Source organism: Phocoena sinus, chromosome 11, assembly GCF_008692025.1.
Source record: "Phocoena sinus isolate mPhoSin1 chromosome 11, mPhoSin1.pri, whole genome shotgun sequence".
In the NCBI taxonomy this organism is placed as follows: Eukaryota; Metazoa; Chordata; class Mammalia; order Artiodactyla; family Phocoenidae; genus Phocoena; species Phocoena sinus.
In genome coordinates, this window is record NC_045773.1 from 24,545,704 (window position 1) to 24,563,240 (window position 17,537).

A 17,537-nucleotide genomic window follows, 5' to 3' on the forward strand; every position below is an offset into this window, starting at 1 on the left:
GAAAACCAAACATATCAAGTTGTATACATTAAATATCTATCACCTTTTTTTAACAATTAACCAGATGGGAGGAATTCTTTGACAATGTACATGTGTATCAAATCATCACAATGTGAATTTTAAATATCTTACAGCTTTGTCAATTATACCTCAGTAAAGCTGAAAAATTAATATCTATAGCTTTTTGTATGTCAATCATATGTAAATAAAGCTTTTTTTTTAAGAAGACACTGAAAACATATAAAATAAAATATATTTGGATAATTTAAAATAAGGTCTAGTTGCTGGAGGGATTTCTTATTTCTCTAGTAAATTAAAATTACATATATATTTTTTCAGTGAGCTAATATTCCCTTCATGTAGTCGAGGTTTTGAAGTACCGGCAGGACTTTTTCCTCCCCCCTTCTTCCCCTCCCATTTCCATGAATCGTGTACCTTCAGGATTAAACCAAGTTGTTTCTCTTTTCATATTTAGTGGCCCACCTGTGGCCACCACTGTTTTGCTGTTACATCCAGTTTCTATTAAAATAGGTTAATTAAAATGTTTCAGTAAAATTATTGGAATGTCTACTATTGTCCCAGCACTTCTCTGACTCTTAAGTATCATATTAATAGATGATCACTGACCTCGACCCTTGGTGTTTCCAGTAGCACATCCAAGTCCTGAGCTCTGTTGAGCACTCACTGAGCTCCAGGCACTTTTGCAGGCGTTTTTCATGTAGTTCCCTTTTTGTGGTGTGTGTGTTATGCCCATTTTACAGATGAGGAAACAAATGCTCAGAAAGGTAAAGTCTCTTCTAAAGTCACACAGTTAGAAATAGGCACACTATGATTTGTTCTGTGGTTTGCTGTCAAATCCATCCTTTTTCTGCCTATTTGTAATGAATTGGCAGCCTGAGGGCCAGCTCTGACCTGCAAACAAAAATTAATAATAACAGCTTTAATGAATAAGATGATGTTTACTGTACTGAGTGCTTTACATAAACTAGTCCTCCCCACAACCTTATGAGGTAAGTACTGTTATTATCCCCACTTTACAGATAAGGAAACTAAGGCACATAGAGGTTGAGTGTGTTTCCCAAGTTAGTCAAGAGTAAAGCCAGGATTCAAACTCAAGCATTCTGGCTTCAGAGTCAGTGCTTATAATCACTATCTTTCATTTTCTTGCTTGTGCTACACCACTTTATTTTTAAAAGGAATTAGGATTGGAAAATTAGAAGGTTTTGCATAAAAATATAGATTTCCACCTTCTCGAAAAAATCAGAAATCCGGAAACCCTGAGTCCAGTTTTCCCCAGGATGCTAATTGTCTGGCGCTGAGTTCTCTGCTCCTTTCAGAAAGGATACACCCTCTCCAGTGTTCTAGACATACATCATTTGTGTCTCCGACCTGGCATCAGTAGTCATAGGAATTTGTACCCCGAGGCTGCACCGTACCCTGTCACATTGCCAGCTGAGCAAAACCCCTCCTAGAAGCTCAAGGTTCTAGTGATTTTTTGTTGTTGAGCAATTTTTGTATCTCTGTCTTCAAAGTATAATGCTTGTACTTGAATCTCCATCGCCTGGGTGCTCTCAAAATACACGTTTTTGAACCTAATTCCAAATCTGTTGTCTGAAGTAGGGAGCCATGTCTGCATTTTAGCAATCTCTGCATGGACTTCACTGGTAGCACAGTGGTTGACTCCACACGCCCAATGCAGGGGGCCTGGGTTCATCCCTGGTCAGGGAATTAGATCCCACACGCATGCTGCAACTAGGAGTTCACATGCCACAACTAAGGAGCCCACATGCTGCAGCTAAGGAGCCGGCGAGCAGCAACTAAGGAGCCCCCATGCCACATCTAAGACCTGGTGCAACCAAATAAATAAATAAATATTAAACAAAACAAAACAAACAAACAAAAATCTCTCCAGGTGATTCTTACATACACTTAAGCTTAAGAAGGGTACCTTCCAATGATGTACCAGAAATGAATACATTTTGGCTCCTAGAGAATTAAGGGTGAATCTCAATTCTTGCCATGTTTTGAATTTTTGCTACTGATCAGTAATTTCAAAATTTTTCTTCCATAGTGGCCTAATTTCCTCTTTTTCCTTCAAACTTATAGTTGTTGTATTAACCTGCACTCATTGGTGCAAATTGCAAAATCAACTCAGATTGGTTTCAGCAGGAAAGGGAATTTAGGAGATCAAGCAATTGAAGAGGCCAGGAGTACATGAAATCAGAGAGGCTTCATCAGGGGTATTAGGTGACTTTCTCTGTATTTCATCTCTGCTTTCCTCTACATGAGTTGAATTTTCAGACAAGTCTTGCCAAGCTTTACAACATGGGAATCTATCAGCTTAATAACTTCAGCATCAAGAGGCTACCTCTTGCTTGATAGTTCCAGCAAGCACTTCCATGCCTACATTAGTTTGCCTTGGACCATGTGCTTGATCCAGTCATAAAGGCAAGAGTGATATGGGTGTGACTTGGGCCCACTGCATGAACTTGGAGTGGGTATAAGTCAGTCCCCACCTGGACCACATGGACCTTGAATGGAGGAGATGATTTCCAAATGGAGATCTGAGCGGTTGTACCAGAAGACGAGGGGGTAGATGCAAGGCAGGGAAAAGCCACTTGGCCTCATCAACGGCGGTGGATTTTTGGTGGAGGTGGTTATTTAATAGGCTTGACATGTCCTCCATCCAACTTTTGGATTACCTTTATTCTCATGTGTGTTGTTGGGAGCTATTGATCGGGGGAAGATTTGAAAACAGCCTTTTATTATTCCTCAGTCTGCTTTGAGTAAATCAGAAATGTCTGCAGGAGAATTACTGTGGGAGATAGAAAATGACTACATCCCCAGATTAATATGTTTTAAAGCCCCATGGAGATTGAGAATGTCAACAATGCCGTTTGTGGAGACTTCGATGACATCACCTCTTGATGTTTCTAGTTAATAAGAAGGCAAGGAGACTCAGGTACTTAGAGCCTTCAGGACTCAAGTCAAAGCAGTCCACCAACACAATACTGTTCTGGAGGTCACTGTCCTGGTTTTCACAGTAACATTCTCCTCACTTTTCCCAAGGAGGCTAGAATCTGACTGAGTAGTAGAGCTGTCTTTATATTCTAAACTTTTTGGAATTGATTTTTTTCTTGCCTCCAAAAGTCCTCTTCAGTCATGAAACCAAATGATACCTACGGGATGAGAGTGCAGCTCAGTCTGTGACCTGATGGCCTTCTTAGTTTAAGGCACTTAAGGGTTTGAGTCATGAATGTGTTTCTTCTTTGATATTTCCAAGATTGTGAGCAATTCATTATTTGAGCATGTTTTCCCCTTCTTTCTTTTTCAGTAAAATAAAGTTGATTCATCATTTTGATGGTTTCAATTAAAAGAACTTTCATCTAAATAAAACAGTATAGTCGATGTCCAGCAATTAGGAAAGGATGAAGGCTTTTAAGAATATAGATGCCCACAGTAGTGAGCACCTCAGTTTGGGGTATGATTTTTTTTTTTTTTGGGGGGGTATGATTGACGATGTTTTTTTTTCTCTCCCCATGATTAAACAGCCGATTCTGGTGACCAAGAAGAGCACAGTCTTCAAGAAGCAACGCTCCCGCCTGTCAATAGTAGCATCATCGCCGCTCCCATCACGGACCCTTCTCAGAAGTTCCCTCAATACCTACCTCTTTCTGCAGAGGATAATTTAGGTCCTCTACCTGAAAACTGGGAGATGGCCTATACCGAAAACGGAGAAGTCTATTTTATAGAGTAAAGTACCATTATTTCTACCTGAATCTCTCTCTCTCTCCATTTCTCTTCTTTCTCTTTTTCTAGCAGCTACTGATGTAAATTTATTGTAAAAGGACTGATCGTGTGCTGATGGTCTTCTCTCCTACGATTTAACAAGCCTTGTACAAAAAAGCAATTAGCATAACATCCTAATCATTGAAACTGAAGAGCTGGAGGAAGCATAAGATTAATAATTTCCCTAAAGAGTTAGACAACTAAACTGTGGTGTATATATAAATTATGGTATTATATATGAAGAATATATCTAGCTGCTTAGAATATATAAATCCTTTGCTTATTTTTTCTTAATTGGGTTGTAGTTTCCTTTTTTTTTTTTTTTTGAGTTCTTCATATATTCTGGTTACAATTCCTTTATTATATGCGTGATTTGCAAACATTTTGTCCAAGTCTGGCTTTTCTTTCCATTGTCTTAACTGTGTCTTTTGAAGAGCCAGAAGTTCTTAATTTTTATGAAGTCTAGTTTATCACTTTTTTTTTCCCCTTGTGGATTGTGTTTTTAGTGTAGAAGCTAAGAAATCTTGGCCTAACTCAAAGTCAAAATGCAGTCTTTGTCTGCTATATTTCTTTTAGAAGTTGTATAGTTTACATTTAGGTCTGTGATCCATTTTAAGTTAATTTTTTTGCATGGTGCAAGGTATAAGGATTGAAGTTTGAGAATATAGAGATGTGAAAAGTCTTTCAAAATTAAAAACTTAATATTATATAGTTAAATATTGAACAAATAACCTGTACTGGAAAGGAAAAAATTACATAAAACTGAAACCATTCTAGAAAATCTAAGATAATGTAATTTCTTAACCAACACTCAATTTCTTAAATGTTGTACTTTGGCTCTATTGTTGAGATTCCCTATTAAGATTCACCATAGTTTTATGTACCATAAAAAAGAAAAACAAAATGATCAATTAATGTATAAAATAATTAAAAACATAGGTAAGTCTGTTCTTCTCAAATACTGCGTGTTGACCAAAAAGTTCATTTGGGTTTTTCCATAAGATGTTATAGAAAAACCCGAAAGAACTTTTTTGGCCAACCCAATAGATTAGTGTTGAAGATCTGCTGTTCAGGGAACAATAACAAAGGACATTTTTGAATAACATATGAAGTGTCTCACCTTTGTAAAATATATGGGCATATACACATATCTGCTGTGTTATTATATGTGTATATTTGTTTTCCGTGAATATGTAGATAGAGTTCTATGTCTAGAAAAATTCTGGAAGTATCTATTAACACTTGAGTTTGAGTTAAGTAAGGAATTTAAAGAATTTATTTTCTTAACTACATTATACATGTCTGTGGGGTTTGAATATATATTTCCACTCAAATAATATTCTAGCATATATTTTGTAATTAGAAAAATCAGCAAGGGTAAGAAAGTATAATTTTCCTAAGGACATGGGAGTGAGGGAAAAGGCTTAGGTCTCGTAACACCCTCTTTCAGAACTAACCTAGGAAATCGGAGATGAGTGAACTATACCTCCTGGGTTATTTTCCAACCAGAAGGAGGGGACAGTCCATATTTCTGTCTTCATGTTCATGACGAATGCTTATTGCAGACAGGGGTGGATGATGAAGTCTTTTCCTGGGAGTTAGGGAAATATAGTGGTTAAGAGCTCCCCTAAAAAACTCATGTTGTTTCTACCCCTTACTATTTGTATGATCTTGGGAACTTGAGTTTGCCTCTCTGCATCTCAGTTTTCCCTGTGTGTAGAAGGACATGAATGTTGTGGATCATGCCTACCCTGTCAGATTTTCGTGAGAGTTAGATGAGGTAATGGATGTAAAGCGTGGGCTAGTATTAATTACTGAGCATTATTGTTATTGTTACCATTTTTATCATCATTTGGTTACCACAGAGGAGTTTAAATGTTATAAAAATGGATGTTACCTATAAGCTTAGAATTTTGTACTTAGCTTTTGCAATAAATTGCCTTTAAAGTTATGTCCATTAGTAAGGAAAAATTATGTTGAGCAAAGGAAAATATAACAGAGGAATTCCTAATACAGAGTAATATGTGAAACTCAAATTTTTAGAAAAGAATGTATCAATAGGGTCTTCCCTGGTGGCCCAGTGGTTAAGAATCTGCTTGCCAATGCAGGGGACACAGGTTCGGGCCCTGGTCCGGGAAGATCCCACATGCTGCGGAGCAGCTAAGCCCGTGTGCCACGACTACTGAGCCTGTGCTCTAGAGCCTATGAGCCACAACTACCGAGCCCTCGTGCCACAACTACTGAAGCCCACACACTGCAACTACTGAAGCCTGTGCACATAGAGCCCATGCTCTGCAACAGGAGAAGCCACCGCAGTGAGAAGCCCACGCACCGCACACTGCAACGAAGGGTAGCCCCTGCTCACCACAACTAGAGAAAGCCTGTGCGCAGCAACAAAGATCCAACGCAGCCAAAAATTAAAAATAAATAAAATAAACTTATAAAAAAAAGAATGTATCGATAATTTTGCTCAAGACTGACTTGATGAATTTGAAAAAAGAAAGTTGGTTATTTTGATGGTTAGTGAGGACTGTGCTTAGTAAAAATGGTTAGTAAAGACCTAAGACTGTGGCTGATTTATAGGAGAGTACAGTGATTTGCTCACTTTTCATAACCTAATTTAGCTTTTAACCAATGCCAGGCCAATCTTCATTGGTCTAATGTTTAATAGAAAATTTATGCAAAAGTATGGCTTATTATGACAACTCTGTGATTTGGTCTGCAGCTATCAAATTCTGTAGGTATTAAATTATTAGATAATACCATTTTTATTTTAGCCTAATTATATATCCTGGTTAATGGGTTTTCGAGTGTCCTTCATTCTGAAGAACTTCATCTTAGAGTATCTTACATTGAATAGCAAGTTAAATTTCTATAGAATCAGACCTACCTTGTTTTACATATATGTGTCTATGTTAGCTTTACAGTTTATGGGAAATCTAAGAAATACCGGAATTTAAGAACATTAAAAAAGTAAGCATGGACTTACAAACTCTGGATATTATAAAGAAAACGGACATAAGAAGACTTCGAAAGGAGATAAAAATAAGGCAGACTGGCTGGGGAACTTGGGATCACAGAAATGACAGGTGGTGAGTTCCCTGAGTTTTCATTTTACCTCATATAACCCAGACTTGGAGCTGAAGAAGCTAGTAATTCAGAAGCACCAACAAGTGGAGACCAAAAAGCAAAGCCCTCATAAAAGCCTACTCTCTCTAGCCAGAGGACCAGGAAGGGTATCCTGCAAGGCAGGAAGCTTTTATTGAATAACTGCTGGGCTTCAGCCAACAAGACACAAAAGCCTGTGCTCCCACCTCTACCAGCAAAGATCAGTGAGAAGCCTAGTCCTCTACCCTTCACAGGATGTAACTAGGATCTCAAACCTCCCTGCAAGTGTGGTGTCCAAAAAGGCTCAGAAGATAACTGGGACTTTGTAGCCCGGCAGTAATGAGCACTCCCCCTTTCTTCATCTAAGTTTAATGGAGACCACGTTGGGGGAGCCTGGATGCCCATCCTGACATGGCAGTAACAAGGCAGCCTCTCTCCCCACTGGGGTAGTGGCAGAGGAGGTTTGGTGAAGAGTCAGCATTTTTACCACCAGTGGTATAGTGGCCCCCAGCCTCCTCAGAGAGTTAGTGGGAACAGGAATAAGGCACTCCTACCCCTCCCAGCCAAGCTGGTGTCAGAAGAGCCCTAGTGTGGAGCTGGAACTCCCATCTCTACCCAGTAGTAACAAGGAACTCCTCACCCTCTTGGGTGGGATACAGCCAAAGGAGTGATGAGAGGTAAATTTATAGCACTACACATATATATTAGAAAAGAGGAGAAGTCTCTAATCAATAATCTGAGCCCCCAATTTAAGAGCTTAGAAAAGAAAAGCAAATTAAATGTGAAATAAGTGGAAGGAAACAATAAAGGGCAGAAATTAATGAAATCAAAAACAGCAGAGATAATCAATGAAACAACCAGCTGATTCTTCAAAAAGATTAATAAAATTGAAGAACCTCTAGCAAGATTGACAAAGAAAAAATTAGAGAAGGTGTGAATTACCAATATTAAAATTTAAACAAAGAATTACTGCAGACCCTGAAGACATCAGAAAGATGCGAAAATGCTGTCAGAAAGTTTTGACATATAAACTTGACAACTTAGATGAAATAGACCAAATTCTTTGAGAAGCATGATCTACCACAACTCATCCAATATGGAATAGGTAATTTAAATAGCCCTAATGAATTTATAATTTAAAAACTCTTGAAAAAGAAAATTCTAGAAACCAGATGATTTCACTGGAGAACCATTCAAAGAAGAATTAAATTTCTACACAATTTCTTCCTGAAAATAGAAGAGGAGGAGCACTTCCCAATTATGTTTAAGAAGCTAGTATTACGTTGTTACCAAAATTAAACAAGGGTAGTCCACGAAAAAAAGAAGAGAAAACTGCAGAGCAAGATCCTCTTGGATATAGATGCAAAAACCTATAACAAAATATTAGCAAACAGTAATCAATAATACAGAAAAAAAATTATACACCATGCCCAAGTGGGAATTATTCCAGGGATACAAGACTGGTTCAGTATTTGAAAAATTAATCAATGTAATCCACCATATTAAGACCCAAGTAAAGGGAAAAAAAAAAATCACATGATCTTTTTCATTGACGCAAAGTATTTGACAGAACTCACTCATTCATGATGAAAATTTCTCAGGAAAATAAGAACATAGGGGAATTTCTTGACTTCATAAAGAACATCTATAAAAAACCTACAGCTAACATTATACTTACTGGTGAAATACAAAAAACTTTCCCTGCAAGATGGTGAATAAGCCGAGGATATTATCTCTTACCACTCTTACTCAACATTTTACTGTAATTCTAGCCCTAAATAAAAGGAAAGAAAAGACACACAGATTGATTATCTATCTAGAAAATCACCAGAAATGTACAAGACAGTTCTAGAATTAATGAGTTCAGCAAGATAAAAGATAAGCATACAAGCATCAGTTGTATATCTATATACTAACCATGAACAAGCAGACAACACAATTCAAAAGAAAATGTAATTCACATTTACTTTAAAAAAATGCCACTTAGGTATAAATCTAATGAAACATGTATAGGATTTTGTATGCCGTAAACTACAAGATACTGATGAAAGAAATCAAAGAAAGTCTAAATAAATGGAGAGACCAACTCTATTCATGGATTGAAAGGCTCAGAATTGGTATAGTGAAGATGTCAGTTCTCCCCAAATATGTGTACAGGTTTAATATAAATCCTGTGGAAATCTCAGTGAGGCTTTTTGTTAGTATAGACAAGTTTATTCTAAAATTTATATAGAAAGGCAAAGGAACTAGAATAGGTTAAACAGTTTTGGAAAAGAAGAATGAAGTCACAGTAATCAGTCTGGCCTATATCAAGGCTTATTAACTAGCCACAGTAATAAAGGCTGTGTGGTATTGATGAAGAAATAGACACATAGATCAATGGAACCCAGAAACAGGCCCAGAAATGTGTCCAACCGATTTTCAACAAAGAATGCAAAAGCAATTCAATGTAAGGAACATCGCCTTTTCAATAAAATGGTGCTGGAGCAAGTGTATAGCCAGAAGCAAATAAATTAACCTCAACCTAAACCTCATGCCTTAGAAAAAAATTAACTCAGAATAGATCATCATACAGTACAAAATGTAAAGTAATAGAACTTTTAGGGGGGAAATAAAACATAGAAAATCTTTGAGACCTAGTAATAGGCAAGGGGTTCTTTGACTTGACATCAAAAACATGATCCTAAAAGGAATAATTGATCAATTCAGCTTCATCAAAATGAAAACTTTTTTTTTTTTTTTTTTTTTTTTTTTTGCTGTACGCGGGCCTCTCACTGCTGTGGCCTCTCCCATTGCGGGGCACAGGCTCCAGATGCGAAGGCTCAGCGGCCATGGCTCACGGGCCAGCCGCTCCGCGGCATGTGGGACCCTCCCAGACCGGGGCACGAACCCGTGCCCCCTGCATCGGCAGGCGGACTCTCAACCACTGTGCCACCAAGGAAGCCCCCAAAATGAAAACTTTTGCTTTGCAGAAGACTGTTAAGAAAATGAAACGACAAACTACAGACAGGGAGAAAATATTTATAAACCCCACATCTCAAAATGGACTGGTATCTAGAATATATAAAGAACTCTCAAAACTCAACAGTTAAAAAAAAAAAATCCAGTTAGGAAATGAACTAAAGACATGAACAGACATTTTACTGAAGAAGATATATGGGTGGCAAATAAGCACATGAAAAGATGTTCAACATCATTAGCCATTAGAGAAATGCAAATTAAAACCACAAAGATATTATAGGTATATATATAGCTATTAGGATGGCTAAAATAAAAAATAGTAACAACACTAAATGATGGTGAAGCTTCAGAGAAACTATCACTCACACATTGCTGGTGTGTATGTAAAATAGTGTGGTATTCCAGAAAACAGTTTGGCAGTGTGTTAAACTAAACATTGCAATTACCATACGGCCCAGCCATTGCACATTTGTCCAGAAGAGTGAACACTTATATTCACACAAAAGCTTGTGCATAAATGTTTGTAGTAGATTTATTCCAAATAGCCAAAAACTGGAAGCCACCCAGATGTCCTTCAGTGGTTGAAGTGTAGTACATTCATGCCATGGAATACTACTCAGCCGTAAAAAGAATTAATTATTGATGTATGCAACAATCTCGAGGAGAATTATGCTGAATGAAAAATGCAAGTCCCAAAAGCTTACATACTGTATGATTTCATTTATATAACATTTTTGATATGACAGAAGTATGGACATGGAGAAGAGATTAGTGGTTGCCAGGGATTAAAAATGGATTTCAAAGGGAGGGGTTGTAAGGCAACCGGGTGTGGCTATCAAAGGGCAACATGAGAGATCCTGTGATGATGGAAATGTTCCATATGTTGACTGGCTGTCAGTATCCTGGTTGTGACTTTGTACTATAGTTTTGCAAGATGTTACCCTTGGTGGCATCTGGGTAAGGGGGGGATGTGGAATCTCTCTTTGTTTGTTCTTATAACTGCATGTGAATCTACAATTATCTTGAGATTAAAAAGTGTTTTTTAAAATATCACACATAATCTTCCCTCCTCTCAGTGACCAGTTTTGCACTCCTACTATGTAGGAATAGTGCAGACCATGGGTTCTAGTCCGGGACTCCCTGGGTTTGATTCCATGCATCAACAGGGTGTTCTTGGGCAGGTTTCTTCACATCTTTGTCCTCAGTTTTCCCATGTGGAGAATGCGGAGTAATCACTTTAATACTAACAATGCTCCTCTCATAGAGTTCTTGTAAGGATTAAGTAAATTGTAATTTATATGTAAATGACATAACAGATTATGATAGTTCTAAGAGGACAAATAAGTGCTGTTGGTGATCCTAGTTGTAACTGTATTAACTTTCATTTGTTTTTTCTTTTTTCTTTTTTTTTTTTTTTTTTTTTTTTGCGGTACACGGGCCTCTCACTGTTGCAGCCTCTGCCGTTGCGGAGCACAGGCTCCGGACGTGCAGGCCCAGCAGCCATGGCTCTCAGGCCCAGCCGCTCCGCGACACGTGGGATCCTCCTGGACCGGGGCATGAACCCGCGTCCCCTGCGTCAGCAGGCGGGCTCCCAACCACTGCGCCACCAGGGAAGCCCTGTTTTTTTCTTCTAACACAGTTGAGATAATGTCTGTACACAATTGCACATTCTGTTTTTCACTTAAGCCTCAATTTTTTCCCAACAATTAATAAGATTTGAATCTAAAATTAAAAACTGTGATAATTTTTTCAATGTATTTACAACCAAAACTTCAGATTTTAGTTTACTACCTAAACTTCGGAAAAAAAATTTTTTTTTTTTAAATTTTCTATGTTTTGTTTCTGGTTTGCAGCTTGAACTACTGGACTTGTAGTTCTTTGCTCCTCTTACTTAGTTTGCATAGAGTGGACTGGTTGCTCAAGCAGAATTTTGTCCCAGATATGCTTCTGGTCAATTCTCCCAGTCATTCTCCTGGTATTTCTAACATGACTGAAGGGCAACAGTGTCTATTGAAACACTTCCTCTCTGGTTGGGCTAGACCCTCCAGAAGGAAGTGGGGTGACATGTGCAGCTTTTCCAAGCTTTTCCTTGGTCTCGGTTCGATTTGTGATAGGTAATTTGGGGTTGCCTTCACTATGTCTGAAGCATAATTTAAGATACTGTGATGAATGATATGTCTTAGCAGCTTCAAGCCACTTGCATGAATTGAAGTAGTTTCACACAGTCATGGGAATTCTTATGTAATATAATGAGTGAAATAGCAGCCTTCTTTGTGAATTCCAGCATCCAACGTTGAAGTCATAGACAAATTGAAAATAAATTGGAATGCACTCTTTGACAAATGTGAAGACTAAAATAAGCCTAGACAAGAGTAGGCTGTATAGACAAGGGGTATGATTTGGAGCTCAGTTTTCAAAAATAAAGCTGGTATTACGTTTTAAGCTTTCCATGATGGAATGGTGATGTCTTAGAGTAAGGAAGCAGCCTCCCTAAGACCCTCTTCAAGCCATTTCATAATTCCAAACCGGGGCTCTCTCCTGGCCTCGGTTTGCTGTTAGACAGTATCTTTTCTTTGGTAGAAGAGAGTAAATGTTCAAGACTGTTTAAATCTTCTGTCATTGAGCTTTTTCCTTTTTTTTTTTTTTCTTTTCAAACATATTTCTTGTTTTTGTTTCTGGATTTCAGCCATAACACAAAAACAACATCTTGGTTAGACCCTCGGTGCCTGAACAAGCAGCAGAAGCCTCTGGAAGAGTGTGAGGATGATGGTAAGGAGCTAGGAAGGTCTGGGTTTAAGGGGCTTGTTCACACATGCAAATTTTAAAGCGTTGTAGCAAGGTCAACCGGGTTTCTAACAATGGGTTTTTGAAAGGTAATCCAGTTTCTAGTAAGTGCACTATGGTTTCCAAAAGCAGGAGAGAAATCAGCAAAATTGCTTTCAAAGAATGATTTGTTTAAACTTAAAGGCATCCTCAGTTCTCTGTTAGAAACAGAACTTCAGCACAGTCAGAAAGTATTCAAATGTAGATGCAACCTGTGCCTTCAGGAACTTGGAGGAAATTCTAGAAAGTCTCTAGGAATTTAGAAACCAAAGATGCTCTGATCACTTACTTATTGGACGCTAATCATATATTGTGACAGTCTTAGAGAAAAAAAAAATCAGGAACTTTTCTTGAACTCTTCATACTTCATAATTTGATTATTTCTCCAGGTTCAGCATAAAGAAAGCAGATTTTGTTGTGATTGGGAGTCTGTGTGTGACTTAGAGTATATCCTAAATATGAGAAAGTCTATTCTTCCACAAAAGAGACTGAGCCCCACTCTCCCTGTTAATTAAAAGAAAAAAGAATCAATTGTCTATAAGAGTTACTATCATAAAAAAGAAAAGTTTATTTCAAGGCTTTGGAATTTCTAATTACTTTTGCAAAAGGAAAAGAAAATTAAGATGGAACAAATGTGTTCCCTTTCAGTCTATCCTAAGTTGTACCCAAATTGCTTTTTGACATGGACAAATTAAAAGGGAAATGGCTTGCTTTGCTACTCATTATTGATTTCTGGCATTTGAATTAGTAGTATAATTTTGAATACACATTTTACTGTAAGATAGTGAAACTTTATTAATTTATCCTATGGAGCAGAATTGATGTCCGTATAAATGTGAGGTTTGTTTGAAAATGTAAGCCCGTAAAATATGATCCTGTCAAAACCTTACACTCCAGACTATATGTGGATCGCAGATTACATGAAATGAACATAGAATTGCGTGTTCATGTTTAGCTGGGTGACTTCAACTGGAAATACAAATCCTTCTGACTGAGGAGGCATAGCTGAGAGGCTTGTTTTATTTCGGTTGCTGAGTCCTGAAGAAGAAACGGAACAGGTGTGGGAGCTGCATTATTTTGCATGCTTAAGGATAATGGACTGTCCTGATTATTCACATATTCTATTTAATATATAATACAGAGGTGACCAGTTTTCAAAGTTCAGAACATAAAATACTTCCAACCATAAAACTTCTCAGAACAAAATTTAATCTTTATTTGATGCCTGATGATTTTGAAGCCATTTTAGGCCCTCTTATTACCAACAGATCTTCAATGTCAGTATCCATTATAATTATACTGGGAATGTATGAAAATGCCTGTTAATATAATTTTATAGATAATAGAAGGCTCCAGTAGCTTTTACTGAGAAAAATGGAGTAAAAGTATTGAGTAGAATTACTGAATGTTTTTCTTAACAATGCTGGTTATTTTTAGTTCTTAGAATTCATGTCATTGGTGTTAATGTTATTCCCTTTGGAACAAGTATGTATTCATACCAAATGCTTAGTAATTGTCCATTCACCATTAGAATTCATGGATTCTTTTTCTGCTAGAAACTATATGTATGTCTGTGTGCCTTTATACACAAATGTTATAAGTATATAACCAGATTATACCGCAGTGGCAAGTATCAGTTCTCATATTTGCCTTTTCTCTTGCCATTTACCACAAAGCTGCCTTGTATTGTTTTTTATTATCATGACATAAAGAAGAATCACCTTGTTGGTCACCATATTGTTCCTGTGTTTCCTTCTATTCTCTGTAGGTCACATGCATATCAAATGTAACAGTATGGCATCACACTTATTGTAAAAATGTTCTATTTTCTTTTTCCTAGCTCGATAAAGTCAGAAACTAGTTTGGATTTTGATCTTCAGTATATAAGTCCTGCTGTTATTTCTGTTTTTAGTAGTTCACTTAGAGGCCTTCTACCTTGCCTTTGAGCTCCAGGCCAGTATTTTAATCTTTAATAACACTGTTTGTCTCAAAGAGACTTTAAACTCATTCTCATTAAAACCCAACTAATGATTCCACCTCCACCCCAAATCTGGTCTTCTGTAAGTATTCCCCATCTCAGTGGAGGGTAAATTCATACATACGTAAGAGTCCCTCATGCCGTTTTAGTTTTCTTAACACCCGCTTCTAACCCATGTACTACCAGTTGAGTTCACCTTGCCTCCCAAATGTCTCTGGAATCCATTCTCCATTTTCCTCACTATCTCTGCCCTGCTGGTCAAGGTCATGCTCATCTTCCACCCAGACTCTTGCCCGCTCTCCTTCTTGCACCGAACTCAGAGCAGTTTTTTAAAATGTCTTTGTGTCATCACCACCACCTCAAGCCCTGTTTAATGGCTGTGGTCTGTTCAGTAAATGCCAAGTCCATAGCTTGTGTCTCCAAGCTCTCTGTGGTTCAGTCTCTAAGCTTGTCTGACTCTCGTTCCAACCTGTACTCTATCCTTCATCCCCACGAGTCCTCATCGAGCTGCTGCTCCGTGATCGTTAGATGTGCAGTTCTCCCTTCTTAGAATCCTCTTACATCCCACAAGTAATTATTGAATGCCTTCTCTATGTCCAGTGCATTCTGGGAATTTCAGATGTATCACTGAACACAATAAACAAGAAGCCCTGCTCTTGCAGAGCTTAAATTCTAGTCATTTTTCACTCTAAGTCTTTTCATTAAATTTTGCATAACCTTCAGATTACAGCTCAGGGACTCTGCCCCTGACTTTGCCCCCTGATATGATTAGGTCAGTCTATTATGTATCTTAACTTCAGAGAACTTACCGCAGTTTTAATTTAATTTTTATCTATGTGAGCTTTGGCCATGTTTCCTTTCCCGGAAGGATAGAGATGTGCCTGTTGGTGCTCATTTCGATGTCGCTGTCACCTGGCATAGTGACTGGCACGTAGTAGTTCTCATTAAAGAAGTTTTGAGGAAATGAATGAGTGCCCCCAAAGATATTTTAAATAGTATCCAAAAGGCCATTTTCGTGAACGATTTTATGTAAATAAGATTCCCTTCTTAGGAAACAATACCAGTGTCAACCTTATTGTTGGCAGTTGGAGAGTTTTTAAATCAAGAGTTTACAAGGTGTGTAGGGCCGCATTGGTGACTAAAGTCAATAATCGATTCATTTGTTCATACATTCATTCATCCATCTGAGAAATATTTGGTACCTATTATGTATCAAAAATTTCAGTGGCCACTGAACATATTGCAGTAGTGAAAACAGGCTTGATCCCTGTGTTTGTGGAGCTTAGAGTGGAGGGGATAGCCACCCGCTGTGTAGCTGGAGTGACTGTCTATGACATGATGTGTTGTGTGCTGTCCTGTGTTCTCTTCACAGTCAACATAAAATGCTTTACTGACAGCCAGAGACCATCAAGAATGGAGAGGATCTTTTGTTTTGCTCACTGAAATTGCAGAGAACATTTTCATTCTATTATTTCTGAGCTGTTTGACTTAGAAGTCTTATACAAAGTAAGCTCCGTCTCCCACTGCTCCTTTTGAGGCAGCCATCAAGCTTCACTTCCCCCATGTATATCATCCTGACATAGTTCATTTTTCTAACTCCTTTTGAAAGACGATGAAGTGTAGCTCACCTTAGAACCTGTATTCTCAATTTGACCTCGCCTTCCGTTTTTCAGGCAGCGGTATTACTTATAAGTTAAGTAATTTTGCCTCGCTGATTAGAAGATTATTGAAGGATTAAAAGGACTAATACTGAAAGGTCTAACAGCTTTGTTTGCTTGAAATAAGACCTGTAATAAGTGACTTGCCACGTAAGGACGTTGAAACCGCAAAGGTGTTTGTCATCTTTTACAACCGATCAAACCCTATTTTGCCATGCAAGGAAATGAGCCATATAATTATGTTGCCAATATCAGCTCTTCCCGTTTTGTGATTTACACTGAGGTCTCGAGTTGAGTAGTCAAGCCAATGAAATAAGCCACAATGCAGGTAAGGACAAAACAAAGTGGTGTGTTTGCTGCTGTTTTTCTTGAGGGGAGTTTCTTTTCTTGGTGCTGGTGTCTGAATTTTTCTTTCTCTCTTTTCTGTCTCATTCCTGCTATTCCTTTGGAGAAGAAGGGATCCATACGGAGGAGCTGGACAGTGAACTAGGTAAACCCTCCCAGCCTGCATAACTTGCCCTGGTTGCCTTGGTCCCCAGTGACTTGCTTAATCCCTCTGTTTCTTTAGTTTGCACTTCTCCAATTATGATTTTCATTCCGGCTTAGCCACGAAAGGTCAATCGTATACAACCCATGTGTCTGACTGCAGACATCACACAGAGTTGTAATAAGTTGTGTCTACAAAGAAGAATTCTGAGGGAATTGGGACTAGAATGAGAGTTAGCAGATCAGTGCCAGATACTCTCGTAAATTCAGGAGTAAGGAAAAACAGGGATAGATGCTTGCCATGTCCTTTGAACTCTCCTATAATCTATCTCAGGCTCATTTCTTTATTTATTTGGTGTGGGTGGCTTTCTCCATGGGGAATACAGAAAAGCAAAACAAAAATCTTCCAGACTAGCTGAAAGATCTTAGAGTAACAGCAGTACAACAATTCCACTGATTAGCTGAATGGGTACTAAGTCCTAGTATTATGTTGTTACTCAGTCACAGGCTACATGTTGACTTTGTAACCATAGTGAATGGCTTGAAAACCGGATCCTGGGTTTATATGTGTCATTTTCCTCAGAGTGTGTATGTCAATGGAAATCAAGTCTTGATTCGTCCAGGCTCTTGCAGTTCAGAAATAATTTACATTAGCAGATAATTCCAAACTCTTTTATCTTTCCTCTTGGAATATATTGAATTATATTCCCTGCTAAGTTAAATGTTTTATGTTC

The 17,537-nt window shown here is 38.0% G+C and overlaps 1 protein-coding gene across 23 annotated transcripts in view; it reads left to right on the plus strand.

Annotated features, from left to right (window-relative positions):
- Nucleotides 1–17,537, plus strand: part of MAGI1 (membrane associated guanylate kinase, WW and PDZ domain containing 1) — a 623,501-nt gene that overhangs the window by 502,745 nt on the left and 103,219 nt on the right. For 11 of the 23 annotated variants that reach the window (XM_032648635.1, XM_032648638.1, XM_032648637.1 and 8 more), the window contains exons 5-7: nt 3,552–3,753; nt 12,545–12,627; nt 16,769–16,807. In XM_032648635.1, the coding sequence (XP_032504526.1) occupies nt 3,552–3,753; nt 12,545–12,627; nt 16,769–16,807 (324 nt within the window). The remainder of the gene's footprint in view (nt 1–3,551; nt 3,754–12,544; nt 12,628–16,768; nt 16,808–17,537) is intronic. The other 12 variants (XM_032648636.1, XM_032648639.1, XM_032648642.1 and 9 more) reach the window with 2 other exon arrangements.